The sequence below is a fragment of the Ursus maritimus genome, unplaced genomic scaffold, assembly GCF_017311325.1.
Source record: "Ursus maritimus isolate PB19 unplaced genomic scaffold, ASM1731132v1 scaffold_33, whole genome shotgun sequence".
Lineage (NCBI taxonomy): Eukaryota > Metazoa > Chordata > Mammalia > Carnivora > Ursidae > Ursus > Ursus maritimus.
Genome location: NW_024425897.1, coordinates 23960025 through 23984661, shown reverse-complemented (window position 1 = coordinate 23984661; position 24637 = coordinate 23960025). Strand labels below are relative to the sequence as shown.

At 38.2% G+C, this 24637-nt stretch overlaps 1 protein-coding gene across 4 annotated transcripts in view; it reads left to right on the top strand.

Moving 5' to 3' along the window:
- Positions 1-24637, top strand: part of SBNO1 (strawberry notch homolog 1) — a 54953-nt gene that overhangs the window by 3901 nt on the left and 26415 nt on the right. The window contains exons 2-15 of one of the 4 annotated variants that reach the window (XM_040620008.1): positions 5013-5144; positions 5646-5750; positions 7534-7843; positions 11668-11768; positions 15493-15589; positions 17153-17313; positions 18672-18805; positions 18999-19089; positions 20738-20899; positions 21734-21869; positions 21948-22053; positions 22189-22342; positions 22882-23064; positions 23661-23758. In XM_040620008.1, the coding sequence (XP_040475942.1) occupies positions 5013-5144; positions 5646-5750; positions 7534-7843; positions 11668-11768; positions 15493-15589; positions 17153-17313; positions 18672-18805; positions 18999-19089; positions 20738-20899; positions 21734-21869; positions 21948-22053; positions 22189-22342; positions 22882-23064; positions 23661-23758 (1970 nt within the window). Of the gene's footprint in view, positions 1-5012; positions 5145-5645; positions 5751-7530; positions 7844-11667; positions 11769-15492; positions 15590-17152; positions 17314-18671; positions 18806-18998; positions 19090-20737; positions 20900-21733; positions 21870-21947; positions 22054-22188; positions 22343-22881; positions 23065-23660; positions 23759-24637 lie in introns of all 4 variants that reach the window. The other 3 variants (XM_040620009.1, XM_040620007.1, XM_040620010.1) reach the window with 3 other exon arrangements.

The window sequence follows — 24637 nt, the reverse complement described above, 5'->3', positions numbered from 1 at the left end:
CGAGCCCCGCATCAGGCTCCTCTGCTATGAGCCTGCTTCTTCCTCTCCCACTCCCCCTGCTTGTGTTCCCTCTCTTGCTGGCTGTCTCTCTCTCTGTCAAATAAATAAATAAAATCTTTAAAAAAAAAAAAAAAAAGGAACCAGCACTCAGTAGACACTAAATAAATACCTTGTTCATGAACTATATCAGCTAAATTTTAAAAAGGTGATTATCCTTTACCTTCTTAAACTGAATGTCAGTCAGAACCTTTGGGCTGCATAAAAGCAAAGCTGAAGCTGAGTTAAAAGTCAGACAGATTTAGTGCTGTTAAATAAAGAGAGGAAGTCTGTTTGTTATTAGGCAAAGATACTTGTTAAGTGATATCTTTGCACATGTAAAGAGGTCTACCAGTTGTTTAACTGGACAAATTGAATATGTGACACTTACAGACAAAAAGGAACTAGTATTTTATAGAATTCATTTGGAAGTTAATTATTGATTGGATTGCCAACAATTTATATTCTGGGAAGAAGTGTTGTATCAATGAAGTGGGAGAAAATCTAATTTTTGACATGATACTAATATCAAAATAATAGTAGATAGTAGCATAACATTTATTCAACAGCAATCATATAAGTTAGGTTCTTTTTTTATTCCCGTTCAAAGATAAGGAAACTGAGTCACACAAGTTATTACTTGACCGTATTATACTACTGGTGCATGAGGTAGCCAATATTTGAACCCAGATACTGTTTGACTCCATAGTCTACTCAGCCTCTATGGTGTGCTGTCCCTGCTGCAGATAGATCCCTTGTATCTGCCCAGAGCTGTAAAGATCTGCTTTAGGTCTCAACAAGAGGAACCTTGTCCTGGTTGATAGGTTTCAGTGTTGGTATTCTCAGTGGGAACGGTATCCTTTCATTCTTACGATTGGCTGTTGTTTCTCAGGATTCTCTTCCTGCCAAGGATGGCTCTTAGTTTCTCTCTGCTACCCTGTCCTTGTTTCTTATTTATCATAGATGCTTCATAGGTGTACTATTTTGAAATAGGTGGTATATTCCTAAGTATTTATGATAAAAATGGAACCTTTTTGTCATCCATTTTTTGAGATAGAATTACTCTGGGGTTGGTAACTTCTGGGTTTGTTGGATTGCTAAATGTTAAACTGTCACCTAAGGTTTACAAAATCCTTTGTAGACACTGTAACACAGTTCTCTTACACCTAACAGTATTTGCATTTATATTGTATTTAGTGGGTTCAAAGTGAAAATGTTTTCCCTCTCAAGAATAAGTCTTTCTTACTTGTAAGGTGAGGAGGAGAAGATTGAATAATATAACTTTTTAAGGGCTCTCAGCCTGAACACTGAAATTCTGTGAGTCTGTAATAGTTTCAGAATAGGAGAATGATTAAATATTAAGGTGTTGTTTTTTTAATATTAAGGGTTTTGCCTAATGGAGTTAGAGACAAAGATATTCCCCTGTATCCCTTGCCCCTTTCTCACTGCAAAAAAGTTCTGATAGAGAATTTGTGCCCAGTTGGCTAAGAAAGGATCCTAGATTTTGTTTGTGTATATTATGTATATAAATCTAAGATCTTTTTCATTAATAGCTTGCAAAAGGGCGCCTGGGTGGCTCAGATGGTTACACATCTGCCTTCGGCTCAGGTCATGATCCCAGGGTTCTGGGATTGAGTTCCATGTCAGGCTCCCTGCTCAGCCGTGAGTCTGCTTATCACTCTCCCTCTGCCCCTCACTCATGCTCTCTCTCTCTGAAATAAATAAAAATATTTTTTAAAAATAGATTTCAAAAGACATTGTCATTACTAAGTCACTACTCAGAGGTCTCAAACTGTGATTCCTGTGGATGAGTTTTCAGTAGGTCAATGATAGTGTTATAAACTGCGCTGTTATTTCTTATAAAAATACCAAGTTTCCCCCCAAATTTTTCCCTTCCATGATATTTTTATACTTTCAGTGCTCATTGTTCAAAAAATATATTTCAAAAAAATATCATGAACTTAGTAATGCTTTTCAGTGATTTTTGTTTGCTTTCATTAATGATGTTCCTGTATTTTTTTAGTATAATTAGGCAGGGCTTGATGTGCATCTGATGGATTAATGTATCTTTCGGCTTCCAAGCGTTCTTTGGTCTGTCGTTTAAGAGTCATTGATTTAAAACAATGTATTTTTGTTTCATGTGTAAATAAATCATCATTTTCAGTATTTACTGAAAAAAGATGACATTTTGATAGTCTCTGGAATTCTGTTAATCTAGGTCAGGATTAGCAGGCCAAGACCACCCCCTATTCCCACAGGTCATTGGTCTTAATGACGTATTTTGTGGGTTGAAATGTTTTGTTGTTGTTGTTTTTTAAGATTTATTTTTTTGAGAGCGAGAGTGTGCACACATGTTGGTGGAGAGGGGCAGAGAGAGAGAATCTCAAGCAGACTCCCCACAGAGCAGGGAGCCTGATGCCGGGCTCAGTCTCACGACCCTGAGATCATGACCTAAGCTGAAGTTAAGAGTCCCGACTCTCAACTGACTGAGCCACCCAGGCGCTCTGGTTGAAATGTTTTTAAAGCATTGGTTTAGCTCTCTCTCTTGGTACATGTTTGTACTCTGTACTAGGATAATTTGTAAAGTATGGTCAGCTGTATGAAAAATGATCAACTTTATTTTAAATCTATATTGGGACTTTTCTCCTATTTATCCCCTCTGTTCAGTCCCTTCATACTGTTTTCGTCCTGCTGTCCAATAAGCTATCTCCGTTCCGATTTTAATCGCACACTGGCATTTATTCCAAAGTTAATTATTGAAATTTAGGTCTGCAACATTGACTTCTGGATCTCTTCTTTGGAAAGAGAATGCATGGGCTTTGGGAATTTGAATAGTCTAGATTTGGGTAGGTATAGGTTCTTTAAGCATTCTGAGCCTCAGTTTCATCTCTAAAAAATTACAATGTCTATCTTTTTCTGAGTTGTTACAGGCTCATAGTGTAGCAAAGAGCCTAACCCCTGTCAGGCTTGTAAAAGATACTTAGTCACTGTCAATTTCCTTACCTTCCTCCTTCCTGATCAAAATGTATTTTTCCGTAGACTTTTTCTTGGTCTGAAAAATTTTGGGGAAATCTTCTTTGGGCTATTTCTTCTTCCTTGGGGCTATCTGCATAAGACCCGCCTTTAAACAGTAGGTTTGCCTTGAGTTTCATTTCTGTATCTGTGGTTTCTACCTTAAACTCATTCATGTTTCTGCTAGAACTTCTTTCTAAATGATATATAGGCTCATGTGACACAGACCTACCTAGTAGAGGATTTCTCTGTTAAAGATCTTACTTTCATGTAAACAGTAGTTCTTAGATGTTGGAAGTCATGGTCACAGAGGCTAACGCCTTTCTTTTTGTAAGACATAATGAAAGCACTGACATTTAATTCTTTCACACAGCCTGAGAACAAATGAACTAGCTAAAGATTAGTGTATTATTTATGTAACATGAAATTAGTTTTTTGGGAAAAACAAGTACAGTCACTTTTTCTGTGTTTATGCATATAAATTGCTTATTTCAGATAAGTTAATGACAGATGTTAAAAATGGAGAAAGTTCTGTTAAGCTTTTTTTCTCCTTACAAAATGGATCCATTTTGATGGTAAGTTATTTTGATATATTGTATCAAGAAAACCCAAACCTAAAATGTATTTGCGGGGGGCGCCTGGGTGGCTCGGTTGAGCGTCTGACTCTTAGTTTCGGCTCTGGTCATGATCTCGGGGTTGTGGGATTGAGCCCCGCTTCGGGCTCCATACTTAGCACACAGTCTGCTTGAGATTCTCTCCCTCTGCCTCCCCTTCTGCCCGCCCCCATAAATAAATAAATAAAATCTTTAAATAAAATGTATTTCCTTGCTCCTAAATAGGTATTTTCTCTCGCTAAACTCTATATAACTCATTTTGGGGTCTCCCGGGCTCAGTGTTTATTTTTTCACTTTCTCTTTAATCATCCATCAACTCGTGCTTTTTTGTGTATTTCTTATTCTCTTGCATTTTGAGCTTTTATATAAACTTGGTGTTATGAATTATCCTTCCTAAATATCTTGGAATTCATCCCCCCCGTTTTCTTCACCCTACACTTATAGCACATCTCTCTCTCTCTCTTTTTAAGATTTTATTTATTTATTTATTAGAGAACGTGCACGAGCAGGGGGAGAGGGTGGGGCAGAGGGAGAAGCAGGCTCCCCGCTGAGCAGGGGCCTGATGCGGGGCTCTATCCCAGGACCCTGTGATCAAGACCTGAGCCAAAGGCAGACTCTTAACCAACTGAGCCACCCAGGCGCCCCACATCATCTCTGTCTTGGTCTGCTGCAGCAGTTACCTAAAATGTCTCCCTGCTTGTAGTCTTATTCTACCCATTCTCAGTTTGCTTCCATACTTCCGTGGAGTAGTCTTTCTCGTCACAAATCTGACTATGTCATGCAGTTTTCTATCTGAAAACTTTTCTGACCCCCACTGTCCATGGGATTAAGTGAACTCTTTAGTATGGCATACAAGGTTGTGGGTGATATCTTCCACATCTCTTGTCATCACCTGCCTGAGGCTTGGATTTCTGTTCTGAACTTCCATACCAACGATGAATTACTCTAACCATTGTTCTTAAAGAGCGCCAATGTCTTTCATATCTCCATAAGTTCGAATGCGCTGTTCAGAAGATCCTTATCCACCTGGTGATTTCTTCCTTGAGACTCAATTCCACGGTTGTCTTTGTAACCTTTCTCCCCAGGCAAAGTTCAGCATTCCTTCTCTGTTCCCACAGCATTTTGAACACAAACACTCTTGCTGTGATTTACATATTTCTCTGTCCTTTTCATCTTGTTGTGAATTTCTTGGAATCAGACTTTCTCTTTCATCCTTCTTGCCTGATGTGTAGCAGATTCTTCATAAATAGCAAATGGATGGATCTGGTAGAAGATGATGGTTTGTATTTAGAAGAGAGTTAATTGGCATTTTAAGTTTTTAATGTTAATACTAAATATTTTGTTCTAAAGATGGTGGAGCCAGGGCAAGATTTACTGCTTGCTGCTTTGAGTGAGAGTGGAATTAGTCCGAATGACCTCTTTGATATTGATGGGGGAGATGGAGGGCTTGCAACTCCAACACCTACTCCTTCAGTTCAACAGGTAAGAGTTTTCCCAAGCCTCTGTAAAAAGTAGATTGTTTCTTAATTTTAATTTCTATTTATAGAAATAGACATTATTAAGACATAATTTTAAGTAAGCACGTGTATGTTATTTTTATATTAGTCTTCACTTGTGAGATTTTATATGTGTGTGTGTGTGTGTATAAATAAATAAATAAATAAAAGTAAGGAATTGTTTAGAGCTCTTGTGGGGGGTTTGTTAATCTCCTTACTAGTTGTCTTTGTACTTTATAGGGGCCCTCTTCTGAGGTCTCACTATACACATTCTCTGAAAGTAAGAACAAGATTCTGGTGTCAGTATAGTTTTATGAAGATGTACTTGCAAAGATTATTAGTTCATACCTGGTATCAGAGATTTTACAATCTGTTTGAGTGTGAAACTTGACATCTTTTTTGTTTTAATAAATATATCTTTTGTTCTTGAAACAGAATTCACTGCCATCATTTTTTATTTCTTTCTCTGATGTTGTTTGCTCTCTAGTCCGTGCCACTTAGTGCATTAGAACTAGGTTTGGAGACTGAAGCAGCAGTTCCTGTTAAACCAGAATCAGAGACAGTACCTACTCCAGCCCTACTAAATGTTAGGGTAAGAATGATTTGCATTGGGCATGACTGCTAAAATGGTTTTGAATTAGAGTAAGAAAGTAACCCGTAATACGAAGTAGTTTTATCTTACCAGTTGTCTTTTGCTACTTTCCAATATGCTACTCTCAGCTCCTGTTTGATAAAACATTTCTTCATTCTTCTCGTAGTTACGTTGACCAAAAGATAATTGGGACGGGGCACCTGGGTGGCTTAGCCGTTAGGTGTCTGCCTTTGGCTCAAGTCATGATCCCAGGATCCTGGAATCGAGCCCCGCATTGGCGGGAAGCCTGCTTCTCCCTTTCCCGCTCCCCTTGCTTGTGTTCCCTCTCTCGCTATCTCTCTCTGTCACATAAATAAATAAAATCTATAAAAAATAAAAATAAATTGGGACAAAACAAAGTTTTTTGAATTTACTTATTGTAAATGATACAAAATTCATGAAGTAAAGATGAGCTACACTTTTCATTTTTACTTGTTGATTTCAGCTTTTGTCCATTGGTATGTGATTTTTATATAATGGTAATTGTGCTTTAAATATAGAGTTACTCTGATTTTGCCTTAAACATAGCAACTATTAACTTAAGCCTAGTGTATAAAATTATTGGACAACCTGGTTAAAAAATTGATAACTTATGATAAATTATTGTTGAGAGTTTTATTTAAAAGTGGTAAGTGGTGGGATGCCTGGCTGGCTCAGTTGGAGGAGCATGCGACTCCTGATCTTGGGGTTGTGAGTTTGAGCCCCATGTTGAGTGTTGAGATTATTTAAATAAATAAATCTTATTACAGAAAAGCTGCCTGCTTTACTAATTTTTTTAGAGTAGGCTCCATGCCCAACATGGGGCTCGATCTCACAACCCCTAGATTAAGAGTTGCATGCTCTACGATTGAGCCAGCCAAACACCCCAAAGCTGCCTGCTTTAAAAAATAAAAGTGATGAGTGGTGATCTGTAAGGATCTTGTTATTGGAGTCATGGAAAAATAAATAGTTTGAGGAGGAAAGGAAGTAGAAATAGACTGAAATTTAAAAATATCTTGATTATACTTCAGTCATTGTAGTCACAGACAACATTGTTATCCTCCCAATCTTGACCTTTTTTTTCCCTGCATTTTTGTCCAACTCCTAATGTCACCCTCTACCCCCAACTGTAAAAAATAACATGCTGTGTAGCTTTGTCTTAGGTTCAAAGGTAGTACCTATATTATCACCAATATGTAATACTGGTGGATGGGCTGGATCATTTATGCAACATAGGTATTTAAAACTCTGCTTGGTTGTTTTATCTTTTAAATTCTAAACATTCGTATAGTCTGTATGATAGCAAACAAAGCATTGGACAAGAATCATAGAATGCTAGCAATGGAAAATGGACCCCAGAGAGCCTGGGCATTTGGGGGTGAGAAGTGATTTGCCTAAAGTTATTGACCCAGTTGGGACGGTGGTGGGATTTGAAATTCTTTCTGTTCCTAGTCCTTGTATTACATAGCATTACTACACATCACAGCTTGCTTAAGATAGTCCCATTTTATGCTTGGTGCCCCCTGACAATTATAGAAAATGTCACACTATTACTATACCTTTTTTTCCCCCTCAAAGTGGTGTGTTTTAACTTGGTAGTTTATAGTTAGGCATGTTCAATTAAAAATACAGTGCCAGTGTTTAGGTAAGAATTAAAGTCAGTTTTAGATGTTTAAATGGCCTCCCGTGTTTGTGGATCTAAGCCACATTAGAGAGTACAGTACTTCTCAGTGGTCTGATGTGTTATGGTTTTCTTTTATAGCAGCAGCCTCCATCTACTACAACATTTGTGCTGAATCAAATAAATCAGCTTCCAACCCTGGGATCTACAATTGTAATGACTAAAACACCGCCTGTAACAACGAATAGGCAGACCATCACTTTAACAAAATTTATCCAGACTACTGCAAACACACGCCCTTCAGTCTCAGCACCAGCAGTACGAAATGCCATGACCTCTGCACCCTCAAAAGACCAGGTTCAGCTGAAGGATCTACTAAAAAATAATAGTCTGAATGAACTCATGAAACTGAAGCCACCAGCTAATATTGCTCAGCCAGTTGCAACAGCAGCTAGTAAGTCTGTTTTCAGTAGTGTCAGCTGGCCCCTGTTGGTAAGATGTGTCAGTGTGTTTTTAAGGGTTTCTTTGGGTCTTGAAACAACTGAGTGTGAAGGACATACCTGCATGACTGTACAATTACAGTATTTATACAATTCAAAGGAAGGAGAAATTCAGAAGCCCTAGCATTTACCTTGAAATGAAGTGTGGAATTTTACCAGGTGGCTACATTAATTAACACCATGAGATCTCGGTTTTATATATTGGGAATAACTGGTTAACATTTTCTCGGTTCTTTAAATCAGTACTTCTCAAACTTGAGAAGTGCCTGTGAATCACCTGGAGATCTTGTTCGAAAACAGAATCAGATTTGGTAGGTCTGAGGTAGGGCCCAAGATTCTGCATTTCTAACAAGCTTTTCGGAGATGCTCTTGCTGGTGGTCCTTGGACCATGCATGAGGTAACTAGCTTTAAACTGATACTTGACTGCTTTAACTCTGACTTTTACAGTTTTATTATTTTGCCTGTCATTGGCTTCATTGCTTGTGAGTAGTTGTGTATTTAGTAAATTCTCTTTTAAAATACATACATTTTTGGGGTGCATTGGTGGCTCAGTTGGTTGAGCATCCAACTCTTGATTTTGGCTTAGGTCATGATCTCAGGGTCCTGGGATTGAGCCCTGCATTGGCCTCTGCTCAGTGCCAACCTCTGTGCTCAGTGCAGAGGCTGCTTGTCCCTCTCCCTCCCTCTCTGCCCCTCCCCCTGCTCACATGTACTCTCTCTCAAATAAATAAAAATCTTATTAAAAAAATAAGATACATACATTTTCATTATAAAATAATTCACTTTTTTAAAAAAAGATTTTATCTGTTTATTTGAGAGAGAGCATTGTGGGGGGGGAGGGCTCGATCCCAGGACCCCAAGATCAGGACCTTAACCTGAGTCAGACACTTAACCAACTGAGCCACCCAGGCGCCCCTTACTGTATATGTGCATATGTGTGTGTGTGTGTGTGTGTGTGTGTGTGTGTGTGTGTGTGTGTGTGTTTTAAAGAATGAGCACCCATATAATCCTTTTTTAAAAAACAGCTTTACTGAGATATATTGTATATACCATGAAATTCATCCTTTTAAAGTACATGGTTGAGTGGATTTTAATATATTTACAGAGTTGTTAAACTGTCACCATGAGCATAGGGTTTAAAGGGGAAAAGTTCAACAGTGGTTTGATTACATTTTTAGAGAGTTTATCGATAAAGAATATAGATTTTATTGTTTTCCTTTAGAGTGTTTGTTATTGCTCATTTATTCAACAAATACCTATTGAGTGCCTACTATGTGCCAAGCCCTGTTCTGGGATTTTGAGGCCGTGGCTGGGAAGAAAACTGTTTAGATCTCTGCTATTGTGGAGCTTGCATTCTAGTGGAAAGAGACAATAAACAAAATAAGTATTCATATAGGGTGTCTGAAAGGAGTAAGCACCATGGAGAGAAACTGGAAATGAGGTGTGGGGCAGGAAGAGGTTATAGTTTATAGTGTTCAGAGGAAGCTTCATATTTAGTAAGGTCATTTTTAAGGGTAAAATAAAATTATTAGGTGTATTTTAAAATCTTGGTTACATCAAATTTTAGTAGTATAGTTTTAGAAACTGAAAAACATGAACTGTTAAGGGGGATATTCTTTCCTTTCCTTCTGCATTCAGCTGAAGTGTATTTGGGTACCTGTTATGTAACAGTACCATGGTGGGCACAGTTGGAAATGATAACTGACCTCAGTTATATTCTAAGCTGACCACTATTTTATAGTTTTAAGGTAGGAATGGGTGCCTTTTTTTTTTTTTTTTCTTTTTAAAGTAAATTTCTTTGGGATTGTATGTTTGGATTAAGGGGATAGAATAGAGGTTCCTGAGGATTTATACTAGTACATAAATAGCATTTTATTAGGGTTTTGGAATGAGCTGATAGGTATTAAACAGTTTCTCTTTCCAAGCAGCTGCTTTGTTTTTCTAATATTGGGAGATAAGTTTTAACATCTGATACAGACCAATATATAATTTTGTGGCAGAATGGACTGCTTGGAAATTGTGTTTGTGTTTGTGAAGTAGAGGGCTGGGACATTCTAACACAATGGCCAAGAAGTATTTGTAGGGTGATGTAGAACTAACTTTGTCTGCAGTGACAGATGTAATTTAAAATATCAGATAATCTAATCTTTTGTTTGAGTCCATACTGTTGTGCCCTTATAGCTGTAGTTTACTCTCAAGGTCATTGTCCTGAACTAACTGCAACCTGGCAACTGTATGCCCATTGAGAAGTCATTTTAACTGTCTTAGGGGTGATTTTTACTCTGCTCTAACATAGAGAGCAGACCATGGCCCTGACCTAGCTGGGGTGTAGGGCAGGATCTGGAATGACTCCTGGGAGACTTGGATGATCATTAGTTAGTGGAAGCAGCTATCATTAAATCTTCAGGTTTGAGGAGAAATCCTGCTGCTTTTATGTGAGTGGCTTCCTGAGCATTCCACTCCTCAAATCAGCACATGTTCTCATAATTTAAAGGAGAAGACTATGTTACTGTGAGGGAAGTTCAGAAAGCAAAACAGAACAATAGGTTTGGAGCTGATCGAGTAATGCTTAGTACAGTAATGTCTCCCACATCCAGTGGAGTAATTTTTGAAAAACAAAGAACTGCAAATCAAGGCCGTCCTTGTGTAGAAGCCTGAGAAACTATCAGACTAGACCGGGGCTAAAAAAGAAACATGTAAGTGATGCCAAAGGTAAGCGTACTTTTGTGTGTAGTAGAGGGTCATCTTTTTACTGGAAGGGAAGAACATTAAAAGTATGAAACTGCAGAGAGCGAGGTTTTGCATGTTCCCCTCTCACTTATCTGTGGGTGTTGGCCCTTCTGGAGCCTTGAGCCCTTTGGCTCTCTGTTCGGGTTCTGAGCTTTCTCTCGCATGAGGTCCAGTTCTGTACTCTGCTCACTGTTCACTTGCTCTCCCGCAGTTACATTAAACACTTAAATTTGGTACCTCTGTTCCAGCCTCCTTATTTTGTTAACACTTCAGTTGTAGTCATTTTGGAATCCCAAGTGACAGGCCTCCCATATACTCCCTGTCTTTGGTAGAATAGATTAGATGTTAGTCGTTCTGGTGTGATTTTCATACTGGTCTCAGAAGTCGCCAGTACCTGAGGTGGGTGCTTCAGGGAGGCAGCCTGGTTACAGGGACTCTAGACACTCAGTCAAGCAGTTCTGCTTGGCCTGATACTCGGATTGAGGGATTCTCTTGCTGTATCTAAAAAGAGTTTGTGAACCACTGGTATAGAAGAAGAAAAGATTGATTGATTGGATCTTTTTTCTGAGGGGAGGAGGAAAATAGAGTTCCCCAATTTTTTTTCTTCCAAGAAATAATTACTTGCCTCAAAAGTAAGTATCACCAACTCAGATGGATTGATTCTGTCTTGGTGTTAACACTATTCTCGTTTGTTTGTTTTTGATGAACCAAGTAAAGTGTCCCAAAGTAATGCTGGCTGTTGGTATTTGTATTAAAATAAACTATCAAACACTTCTGGTTAAGGTGTCCCTAACCAGAGCTAGTGTTCATAACTAGTTCTCAACACATTTCTGTTTAAGTTGCCTGTTTTCTAAGGTTAATTCTTACCTCCATGATAACATAGCTTTGAATGTTTTCATTCTTACGCTTAATTTAAGTTAGTGACAGGGTGGTATTGTTTGGTTTGTGAAGTGGGTAAACTTTACTGACTCTTTAGATTTAACATTTTTTTAAAACTCAATTTGAAATTGAGATTTTGTTCTAAAATCTAATAACTCTCCCCCTCAGCTGATGTAAGCAATGGTACAGTAAAGAAAGAGTCTTCTAATAAAGAAGTAGCAAGAATATGGATAAACGACATGAAAATGAGGAGTTTTTCTCCAACCATGGTGAGTTTCAGAAGCTGCATCTGTATTGTGTGGCATGAAAGTATGCTTGGCTGAAAGTGCTCCAAAACAACTCTCAGAAAACTTGTTTTTGGGTGAAGGGGGGCTACTCAACCACATGAACTAATGAATAACCATTAAATCTCTAACATAAACTGACATACTAAAGGCGATTGATGGTAGCTTGCATATTTGATAAGGTTTAGTATTGCACGCAGTACTGACATCCTTTTGTTGTGAATCTCATCTGATCAGAGACAAAGACAATGTGGAGTTAACCAAACTATTTGATAACTATGTCCGTTTTGGGATTGAACCTGAATATATAGATAATTATGAGCTGTCAGATCATACAATATTCTAGTTACGAGTAATTTTTTTCCTTCAATTTTGGAAATGCCTTGGGTTAATTAACTCTGCACATTTATTTCATAATTGTCATGCGTATAAAACTGCGTGTATGTGGTGGGTTTGTACAAGAAGTATACTACATGGCTCCCCCTTCCATAATCATACAATTCAACAAGCATATGGTTTAAGTAGTATAAAGTACAGCAAAAAGTAGATTGTAAATACTCACAAAAAGTACACTAAATACTCACAATTAGGATTATGAAATTGGAGGAAGAGGAAGTCTCCCTGGACTCCGATGGCCTGGGAAGACTTCATTTTGTGGAGCAGGTATAACAGAGATTGGGTGCTGAGTTTGAACAGACTGTAAGGGGGCATTTTAGGAAGGGAGCTAAAGCATTGGTAGGCACAGAGGAGGTGGTGGCTATATGCTTAGATGGCAGTAAGCCAGGAGGAAGTTGGAATGGTTGATTTTTGGTACTGTGGAGGGTCCTGAGTTGAGTTTGGACTTTGGGCACCTGGGTGGCTCAGTTGGTTAGGCATCCGACTCTTGGTTTCTGCTTAGGTCATGATCCCAGGGTCATGAGATCCGGGCTCGGTGGGGAGTCGGCTTGAGATGCTTTTCCTCTGCTGCTCCCCCTCACCCTCCCACTTGCATGCATGTGTGTGCTCTTTCTCTCCAATGAATGAATAAATCTTAAAAAAAAAGAAAGAAAAAGAAAAAGACTTTGGACTTGGTGCAGCACCAGTGGGGGCCCCTGGAAGTGGAGGATCCTGTTAGTGATTCAAGATGAGTCAGGTGGGGAAGAGAGGCAGGTTGGAAGTTGGTTAAGTACTCCGGAAGGGAAGTATTAAGAGACTAAACTTGGGGGATTGCAAAGAGGATTGGAAAAAGATGAGGGGAAAGAAAAAAAGGAAAATAGGAGATGACTGCATGTAACAATACCAAAGAATTGTTAGGACTTGGGGATGGAATATGGAATTGGAAAGACAGCACAGCAATCTGTGCCTGAGCTTTTGAACAGGGACCAGGAGAATAAATGCTGGCAGGACCCAGTTTACTTAATGGTTCTCTGCCAGCGGCTTATGTGGAAGTTGATTTTTAGAAAGTAAGATTGCATTTTTCTTTGAGAAATGTTCGTAATGCTCAGGTTCCCAGTCGAGCCCATGTTTGCCCATAATACGCCAAGAGTTCTATGTTGTCCTTGCAGTTAAGAAACATGTAACCGGGGGGCGCCTGGGTAGCGCAGTCGTTGGGCGTCTGCCTTCGGCTCAGGGCGTGATCCCGGCGTTCCGGGATCGAGTCCCACATCGGGCTCCTCGGCTGGGAGCCTGCTTCTTCCTCTCCCTCTCCCCTGCTGTGTTCCCTCTCTCGCTGGCTGTCTCTCTGTCACATAAATAAATAAAATCTTTAAAAAAAAAAAAAAAAAAAAAAAAGAAACATGTAACGGGGCATCTGGCTGGCTCAGTCAGTGGAGCATGTGACTCTTGATCTTGACGTCTTATTCGGGCCCCACGTTGGGAATAGACCTTACTTTAAAGAAAAAAAAAAGCAAAGAAAAGAAACATCTAGCAGAGATTAGAAACTGGGAGACTGTGCACCAAAGCCAGTTGACAGATGTGTTTTCTTTGGCCTCCACGATATTATGAAAAATTTTCAGTTTGTTGCTACCACATAAAGATCCTGATCTCCAGGTTCTCCTGAAAAATAGGAGTACATGACAACCCTGGGTCCACATTCCCCACCTAGTTAAACATGCCTCAAGTTGAGTAGTGAACACCTGTTTTGTGTGTTGGGCGGGCCTTCCCCAGGTACCACAATCTTTCCCCGCTCCCTCTCGTGATTATCTCCTTGACCCTAAGCTTGGTGACCATCAGTTGTTATTTGACTGGCATAGAAATTTACTTGTCTGGTTCCTGGATTTTGTGACCAGACAGTATCACCAACTTATCTTCCAGTTACACTCTTGGTAAGTTTTTGGTTTTTTTTTTTTTGAATTCAGGTACGGGAAGGTGCACTAGAGAAGGAAGGAGGCTGGTCATTTCGTATGTGTTCGTACTTGATAGGTGGGGAAAGCGGTGAACGTGGAGATGGGGAGCACTCAGAATTCTAAGTGATTTGCTTAAGGCCACACAAATAACAGCAGAATGGGGATTTACATCTGTTTCTTTGGTCAACCCCACTTTGTCTACTGTTTCTGAAATTGAGTTTCATTTTGGCAAACTTTGTAAGAGCATTCAGAGCTGTTTTAGATTTTTTTCCTGAGGATTCCATGGATTGGTGTTGATTGGATGTTTACCTATCATCTCCCTTCTCTTTCCCACTTTTATTGATCATCTATGTGACATCATACTCTAGGCTAAAGAAAAAGAAATCAAAAAGCTTGCCCTTACTTTTCAAGGCTTTGTTGTCCTTGGCATTGCTTATAGGTCCTGACTTGTTTCTCTTTCTTTTTTTTTTCTTCTTTTCTATATATGCTGGGCTTTACAGCTTTTTCTCTGTAGTTTTTATTGAACAAGCACATTAATAAAGAGCTTCGCTGATGGTTTTACTTGTAGTGAAAGGAGGCTAGTTCAGGGTCTTTCTATTCCCCTATTCCTCCCTACTTTATCCTTTAAGGTTCTGTGAAGAAACAAAGGAACATGTGACTGGTAACCATTCACTCAAGTTGCCCGGGACAGTCTCTCTTCGTTCCTGTTTTCCTGGTGTAGTTACTGATAGCTCCCTGTTGCATTTTTGGGTGTGCCAGGGTTTGGAGAGTAAGTGCTATGGCTATCTTACATATGATTATTATTTGGAGATACAGATGTGTCTGAAGTAGATTCTCTGTCCTTCAGAAGAACCTTTAAAACCCAGAGTTTTCTGGGGCTTTGGTTTCAGTGTCCAATGGGAAGAAGACAGCTTAATTGAAGGTGCACTGAAATGAGGGTGGGATGTGTAACTTCAACAGAGTTTCTACCACTGAGGTTGTAGGATGAGCTGCTGGGGCTCATCCACTTTTTCTCCCCAAATCTTTTGGTCTTTCTATTCCTAGAACTGAAATGAAGACTGAGGTTAGAAAGAGTTCCGGGCATCAGGGAGGGTGGTGGGCAATATTGAAGGGGAAAGTAGTTAGAGATAATGGTGGCTGGAAGGATGGTGGAGCCTTGTAGTGAGTGACCAGTGGTGTGTTAGGGATGAGAGTTAGGTCAGTCACAGATTATCTGTACTCATTGGAGAAGCACGGAAGATGCAAAGTGTGACCCAGATTTTAGGGAATATGGAAGTGGTATGTCATGTTTCCAAGATTGAAGACTGTTCAGTATTCCTACAGAAGAGTTTTTCTGTGTGTTGGTTAGGCCTCCAGTCTCTGGTTATGCTCCCTCTGTGTTACAGAAGGTCCCTGTTGTGAAAGAGGAAGATGAACCAGAGGAAGAAGATGAAGAAGAAATGGGTCATGCAGAAACCTATGCAGAGTATATGCCGATAAAATGTATGTTGTTGGGATCTGTCAGAATAATTAAAGACTTCTGGGTTCTTCTTAAACTTAAGTAACTTTCCCACGCATATTATCGTCTATTAAGATCTGTCAGTATTGGGTACCTCAGAATTTGACAAGAACTTTGTAATAGATTTTAAACTGTACTATGTTTTAAAATATCTACATGCAAATTTTACTGTGGGTTATTTTCCCTACTCAGAACTGTTTTCGGTTGAAGTCTTTCAAGAGTAAAACTTGGGTTTTATTTTGTTTCAAGTTAATTTTGCTCATATCAGCAGTGATTATAAAATCATAGTAAATTGTGGAGATATAAATCTGTATCTTAGCTTTATATACTTTATACAAGCAAAGCATAAAAACATGGGAATCTTAAAAATAAAATGTGCTACTTATTTCAGTGGTGTACATTAACAGTTTTGCCCCTTTTTCCATAACAACCATGATTTATTTTTTTAGTGGCCACTATGTCAAATTGAAAATTAATAGTTTTAGCTTTGATGTAAAAATGTTCACTTTTTCGTTATGTGGGGGTGAAAGGATGAAAAAAACCTGTGGCTAGAATCCTTTATGTATTCTGAGTTTCTATAAAAAGCCACTAATATTACCACTTAAACTCAAAATTTCTGTTTACCAGCTGTGTATCGACCTCAACTGTAGGGGGTACCTGGCTGCTCAGTTGGTAGAGTATGCGACTCTTGATCTCAGCATCTCTTGATCTCAGGGTCAAGAGTTCAGACCCCATGTTGGACATGGAACCTGCTTAAAAATAATATATACATATATAAATTTTTAAAAAATGAACCTTAAGTTGTGGTATCTGTGGTTAAGTGGTTTCCCTCACCCCAATAATAGTTTTCATAAAAGAATTGAAAGTTTATCTATGGCCCTTTAAACCAAGGTCAGCAAACTAAATTTGGACCATTGCCTGTTTATATTAAGTTTTATTGGAAAATAACCATGCACATGAGTTTATTTATTTATTGGCTGTGCCTGCTTTTACACTGCTACAGTGGCATTGTTCAATAATAGACCAGATGCTCAACAAAGCTGTAAATATTAATTGTCTATTTATAGAAAAAGTTTGCTGGCCTTTATTTAAAACTATTCACATAATGCATTTTGAGGAATTAGTTGCTATTTAATTTATTAGCGAAGATTTCCATTAAAATACCGTTCAAAATAAAATTATATTACAAACTTTTGTTTTACTAATTCAAGTGAATGATTCATTCAAATAGATTTCCAAATCTAGGATTATGTTTTGTTGCTACTGGAGAACCTGGTGATATGAGCTAAGTTGATATTTTTTAGATCTTCTTTAATGAGCAGGTCTCTAATACTTACTCCGTAAGTATTTGATAGATAGGTCCTTTTATCAAATTCAGATAGTAATTTACCACCTACCAGTGCCTTTTTAGAATCCTGGAGTGTATAGTTACTTATTTACTTTTGTTTTCTCTGTGATAGCAAAATATATGGCAATATTATATAATAAAACTGGGAGCATTATTACCTAGAAAAATTAAAATGAAGTATTTTTAAATTTTCATTTAGTAAAAATTGGTCTACGTCATCCAGATGCTGTAGTGGAAACTAGTTCTTTATCCAGTGTTACTCCTCCTGATGTTTGGTACAAAACATCTATTTCTGAAGAAACCATTGATAATGGCTGGTTATCAGCATTACAGCTTGAGGCAATTACTTATGCAGCCCAGGTAAGCAATATTTCATAACTACCTACAATATATTTATTTTTTAATCCTAGTCCGTGTAATATAGTTGCTTTAACACAAAGGTAAATTTTTCTTGAATGAAAACTTGTGCTTGTGGTTTTTACAAAAGTTTCATGTGTTAGAAAATTATTTACTTTTTTATTTTAGAGAGCGTGTGCGTGAGCAGGGGGAGGAGCAGAGGGAGAGGGATAAGCAGACTGTGCTGAGCGTGAAGCCCAATGCAGGGCCTGATCCCATGACCCCGAGATCACGACCTGAGCCGAAATCAAGAGTTGGACACCCAACCGAGCCACTCAGGTGCCCCTCGTGTGTTAAAAAATTAAAGGGGTAGCATGGATGCAGGGGGTTCATTTCTACTGGAAATGAAAAATGTTACCTTTTTGGAATTCACTGGATATGTATTAAAAATGTGGGGTGCCTGGGTGGCTCAGTTGGTTAAGTGTCCAACTTTTGATTTCTACTCAGGTCATGATCTCAGGGTCATGAGATCGAGCCCTGCGTCGGGCTCCGTGCTGGGTGTGGAGCCCGCTTAAGATTCTCTCGCTCCTCTCCCCACACCCAGCTCTCATGCACGTGCTTCCTCTCTCTTTAAAAAAAAATTAAATTAAAAATACATATATCCTATCGTGCCTGGCTGTCTCAGTTGATAGAGCATGACTCTTGGTCTTGGGGTCGTGAGTTCTAGCCCCACATTGAACATAGAGCTTACTTAAAAAAAAAATACATATATCCTTTGACTTTACAATTCCATTATTGTGAGTCTATCCAATAGAACTATTCAGTTAAGAATATATTTATATTAAGGAGATGATGGATGGATGGATGGATGGATGGATGGATGACTATTTGTTGTAGCTCTTTTAACCCTGGTTGCTGAATGCTAGAAAGGATCTAAAATCCCATACACTGGTGGCTCTTTGAATGAACTGTGGTGTTACTATATGGGTGTTTTACTGGCTTTCAAAAACCATGAATTAGTTATGCCGGTTTTCTTGAGAGGATTTCTTTTGTACTCCATTTCTGAAAAATAAGTAACGGCCAAACAGCTACCCATCCTCCATATTTATGTGTGATTAAAAGTTTGTATTTGACTATGCAGACATTGAAAGAGATACAGAAGAATGCTCACCAATTTGTTAACCTCAGTAACTTCAGTTAAACCTGGCATGTGAGTGTAGCCAGAAAGAATACATAGTAAATATAAAGTATCCATACTGAGCCAGACCGTGTGCCATTTGTATACACATAGATCACATTAATATATTCCTACAACAGTGTTTCAAAGACTCATCACCACAGTATCTAAAGGAGTAGATTAATCATCAGCTTTCTCTTTTCAGCAACATGAAACATTCCTACCTAATGGAGATCGTGCTGGCTTCTTAATAGGTGATGGTGCTGGTGTAGGAAAAGGAAGGACAATAGCGGGAATTATCTATGAAAATTACTTGTTGAGTAGAAAAAGAGCGTTATGGTAAGTGCCAAAAACTGTAGAAGCTTTCTTTAGCGAATAGTTATCCTAACATGTGAGATGGGTTTTAATGAGTAGGTGTATTTTTTTTAAGTGTCAAGCTTTGTTTTTATTAATCCTGAATACTGCTAGATTGATGAAATTTGCATTTAATTTGTGTGGTTTTTTTTTTTTTTTCTTCTTTTTTATGTGGCAGGTTCAGTGTTTCAAATGATTTAAAGTATGATGCTGAAAGAGATTTGAGGGATATTGGAGCAAAAAACATTTTGGTTCATTCATTAAACAAGGTATGAAAGTTTTCTATTTGGTTAGTCATTCAGTAAATATTGACTCATTTATGAGATGGGAATAACAGTTTCTACTTTGTAGAATTGTTGTGAGGATTAAATGAATTATTTTACAGAAAGTGTTAGTGAGTGCTAGCCACTGTTGTTGGTTAATGTGCATCAAGTACTATGCCAGGTATGGTTATGTAGTGGCAAACAAAATGGGCTGTGTCTCTGTTACGGAGTTTATTCTCTGTCTTTGGTGTTCTTTTTGTCTTTGTTTCTGAGGTAACTTTCTGTGGCTGAAACTCCTAACTGTGAGTATAAGGGTGTAGTGTAGTAAAGCTGTGTGGACAGGTAGTACATAGACAATTGTTGAGGTTTGGAGACTGATTTGGATATTTGTATATATGCTGGATTTTTATATCTGTACCTGTATTCATGTTAAAACAGTTCTGTCCAGTGGAAGAAAATGTGTCTCAGTATCTAAAGCATAGTTTAATGTGCTAGGAATCTTCATGTTCATTTGGCAAATCTTTACTGACCTCCTGTGTACCAAGAGCTGGAGTTACAAGGGTAGATAGAATAGGCAGACTTAGTTCCTGCAGGTACCTCCCTGTTAGCCTTTTTTGTTTTTTGTTTTTTTAAAGATTTTATTTATTTATTTGACAGAGGGAGACAGCGAGAGGGAACACAAGCAAGGGGAGTGTGAGAGGGAGAAGCAGGCTTCCTGCCAAGCAAGGAGTCCGATGAGAGGCTCGATCCCAGGACCCTGGGATCATGACCTGAGGTGAAGGCAGACGCTTAACGGCTGAGCCACCCAGGCGCCTAGCCTTTTTGAAAATAAGTAAATATAAATCTACTTTCCATGTGAGCCCTAGGTTGGTTCACTGTTGCCCTTCTCATCATTGGCCTTTTTGGGTGGGAATGACTGCGTGAATTGGTAGGTAAAGTACTCTGTCTTGAATGATTCCTCACAGCTCAAAACTAAAAACATTTAAGTGGGATCTAGAAATATTTTCGATTTCTTAGTCCATGTAATTGAAGGAAAGCTATATTAGCTATTAATAATAATTTTTTATATATGCCTTAGAACTTAATTATAGTGACTTGGCATACAGTGAGTGCACAATAAATATTTTTGTAGAGTGAATATTGTGGCTTTTTTTCTTGGAGGGGGGTTTGGTTTGTATTTTTTTTGTGTGGATAGGTTTTTTGTGGGGCACATGCATGGCTCAGTCAGTTGAGCATCTGCCTTCGGCTCAGATCTTGATCCCAGGATTCTGGCATCAAGCCCCTCATCGAGCTCCCTCCTCAGGGGAGAGTCTGCTTCTCCCTCTTCTTCCCCTCCTCATGCGTGTGCGCGCCCTCTTTCTCTCTCTCTTTCTCAAATAAAATGAATAAAATCTGTAAAAAAAGTTTTTTTAAGACTTTGATGAAAACTAGATCGTTGTGTCATGAAGTTGTGTGTATATGTATAAACGTAGATGCATGCATGTGTGTGTTTATACATACGTAGAAGTTTCGTGTGTGGTCTTAGGGGCTCTTTTGACTTCCCTAAAACCCATGATGGACCCACCAATTTCCTGCTATAGAAGTTTGGGTGGGATAAATTTTTCAGAGATTAAAATGTATATGTTAAATTCTTCTTCTTTTTTTTTTTTTTTAGTTTAAATATGGAAAAATTTCTTCCAAACATAATGGGAGCGTGAAAAAGGGTGTTATTTTTGCTACCTATTCTTCCCTTATTGGTGAAAGTCAGTCTGGCGGTAAATATAAAACTAGATTAAAACAACTTCTGCATTGGTGCGGTGATGACTTCGATGGAGTGGTATCCTTTACAACAAATGTTTTTATATTTTTTAATGACACAAAAGTGAATGTGAGAATAAACATTTAAAATTACATCCTGAGATTAACTGAAATTGCTGGGATGGGAGCTTTAATGACGTCCCAGCGTCCAAGGGGGGTTCTGTTTTGTAGCTGTCATACCAGAGGCCAATATTTAAGCTCCTGTTTTAGGAAAATGTTAAAAAGTGTGGGAAGTGATGAATACTGTATTCCGCTTTTGGGGATTCACACTGCATATTCACATAGTAGAGCACCTGAGAAGACTCGGGGAGAAAACTGAACTTCGTGGTTTCCAAACCTATTTGCTCATAGCAGACCTTTCACTGTGGTGCATGAGGAATGTTTTTCAAATGGTGATTAAGTTAGAGACCAGTTGTACTTAGAGAATTTGCCAAAATTATCTCTGTGGTAGACATTTCTTGCCACAGTGGATTTTTTCTTCTGGTCAATATAAATACCGAAATCAGTGGTTTCCTCTCAAACTTGAGAGGGAGGGGTGATGTCAAGGAGGCACATAGAGGGCTTCATTTATGTTTGTGATCTTAAAAAGAAAACAAACAGTCTGAGGCAAATACGGTAAAATGTTAAGGTTTGACAAAGCAGATAATGGGTATATTGGTGTTACTTTAAAAAGTTAATGCTTAGGGGTTTATTATCAGCGGCATCTCTCCCCTCCTGATTGTCTTGAATTTGGCCCACTCTGCCACCCCAGAAATTTGGGATGTTTCCCAAGGCCTTGAAATAAGTGTTAGCTTTTCCTTAAAGATAGGAGATACTTGCTACTGTGATATGTTCCTTAATTCATTCTGTACAGATAGTGTTTGATGAATGTCATAAAGCGAAAAACTTATGTCCTGTTGGTTCTTCAAAGCCAACCAAGACAGGCTTAGCAGTTCTAGAGCTTCAGAACAAATTGCCAAAGGCCAGAGTTGTTTATGCTAGTGCCACTGGTAAGTTGTTACTTTATTTGAAAGATGTGTGTAGGTAATTTTTTCAGCTATAACATGTTTTGTTTTGGGATATTTCAGGTGCTTCTGAACCACGAAACATGGCCTATATGAACCGTCTTGGAATATGGGGTGAGGGAACTCCATTTAGAGAATTCAGTGATTTTATCCAAGCAGTAGAGCGGAGGTAAAGCAATTTACAGTATACGCTATTGGTTCTCAGTTACAATCTAAAAGAGGTGTTACTGCTAAAACCTTTTCCGCTTATATTAAAGCCCTACTATATTTAATGATAGTTACTGTGTGTTTTAATTTTATTCAGAGGTGTTGGTGCCATGGAAATAGTTGCTATGGATATGAAGCTTAGAGGAATGTACATTGCTCGACAGCTGAGCTTTACTGGAGTGACCTTCAAAATTGAGGAAGTTCTTCTTTCTCAGAGCTATGTGAAAATGTATAACAAAGCAGTCAAGCTGGTGAGAAGTTTTTTCTTAATTCCTAGTATTTTTAATGTCTCTCAGCCCACAAGAAGAGTATATTTTGCTATAAAACAACAGATAAGGCACTAGATCCTTATTTTCCTAATTTTGTAAGCTTTCTCTTTGTTACAGTAATTTATTTTAAAAAAGCCATTTGTAATGGGAGATGTGGCTGGCTGAGTCAGGAGGGCATGTGACTCTTGATCCTTGGGGTCGTGAGTTCAAGCCCCATGTTGGGTGTAAAAATCACTTACATAAATAAACTTTTTTTAAAAAAGCCATTTATTTAAGTTGCATAATTTTAAAAATTAACATGTAACTATTCCCTGAAATGACTCTAGTAACTAGTAAGAATTTAGAGGCAACTCTGTGTGAGCATCCTGAAAAACATTCGTTTAGAGATTCCCAAGTTATTGAAGATGGTTCATTAAATTAATGTTAAGTAGTCTTGCACCTACCATTATTTTGCTTGAATCATTTTTAGATAATTCAGACTCATAGATGAAATGTCTAAAATGTTGATCATGTATCTTCAGTGGGTCATCGCCAGAGAACGATTTCAGCAAGCTGCAGATCTGATTGACGCTGAGCAACGCATGAAGAAATCCATGTGGGGTCAGTTCTGGTCTGCGCACCAGAGATTTTTCAAATACTTGTGCATAGCTTCCAAAGTTAAAAGGGTTGTGCAGCTAGCTCGAGAAGAAATCAAGAATGGAAAAGTAAGTTGGAGAACACATTGGAAGATTCATGCTTTGGTTGTATTTCCTAGTCCTTTGGGTGTTCAGACCTCTGCTGGTAAAGCCTGTTCTTAGAGAGAGAGTTAAAGTATTAACGTCATAAGACTTTAAAAATCTACGTTTTTAAAAAAATAATAAAAGCGGTGCCTGTTTATAAAGAATTTAGGTAGCTCAAAAAATTAATAAAGAAATAAATCACTGTAACTTGGCCATCCATAGATACAACTACTGCTGACATGTGGGTATAGATTGCCACTAAGGTTTTTTCTTTTTAGCAATATATATAAATATAGATATCTATTATATGTATCTGTTAAAAGATATACGAAACATATATGTATATATCTAAAGCACAAAGAACTGAGGCAGGGATTTCAGTCGGTGTCCACTGCTGTGATCCTATTTTTTAGCTAAGTTTTTTACACGTAGCGTGCCTCAGATATATGTAGGATAAATAAATCACACATGTGCAGTAATGGGTCATTTTTGTTTGAAACTTTTTTTTAAGCTAAATATTTAAAATATGCCCCAAGAAACCACATGCATAGTTTTATTTACGATTTTGTTTTTCTCTCCAGTGTGTTGTAATTGGTCTGCAATCAACAGGAGAAGCTAGAACATTAGAAGCTTTGGAAGAGGGTGGAGGAGAATTAAATGATTTCGTTTCAACTGCCAAGTAATGCTTTTGGTTTTGAGTTTTTATTTAGATTAGTTTAGATGTTGGCATTTCCGGAGGCAAAAGTTTTGATTCATCTATATCATCATTGAAGTTTTTCTGGTCTTAGTTTTTGTATTCTCTGCATATTCATCACAATATATCCATTGGAAAACAGTAACCTAGAAGTACTCCATTGTTAAGCATTTTGGCACTACTGTGCCCAGTATTTGGACTAATGGAAAGGCGTGGTTTTTGTCTTGTAGATCTTGGAAGTCTGCGACAGCTTGGATTAGTTTCAGTTTTAGTTTCAGCTTTGTGTGTTTGAAATTACCATTATCCAGAGGAGCAATACGTGTAGTTTGCCCTGGTTTAGTTATCTGTAGTATAAAAATTGCAGACTGTCACGAGAATTTTAAAAAGAAGATTTAGGCGTTGTTTTTTGGTTTATTTGCCTGCCCTACCAATTTTAACTCTAATCGTAAAATTAACAAAATAACCATTGCCCCACTATATACTATCTCTTGTGTTAGATGTATTCAAGTGGCTCCTTTTAAGATGGATATAATTCAAAACTGCTTCTAAAAGCAAAACATGCACCTGCTACTCTGTCTTTTTCTATACTTGTGTGCCTGTTACTGCATTGTTTAAGATGATAGGAACTAGTCATGTGCCTATCAATGGCTAGTCCAAAATTGAGATGTGCTGTGAATATAAAATGTAAGACTTAAAAAGAAGTAATGTTTTACATCTCACTGATTGCATGTTGAAGTGATACACTGATAAATGATGCTAGTCTATATCCTGAAATATCTTACTAAAAAAATGTTTCGGGGCGCCTGGGTGGCTCAGTCGGTTAAGTGTCTGCCTTCAGCTCACGTCATGATCCCAGGTTCTTAA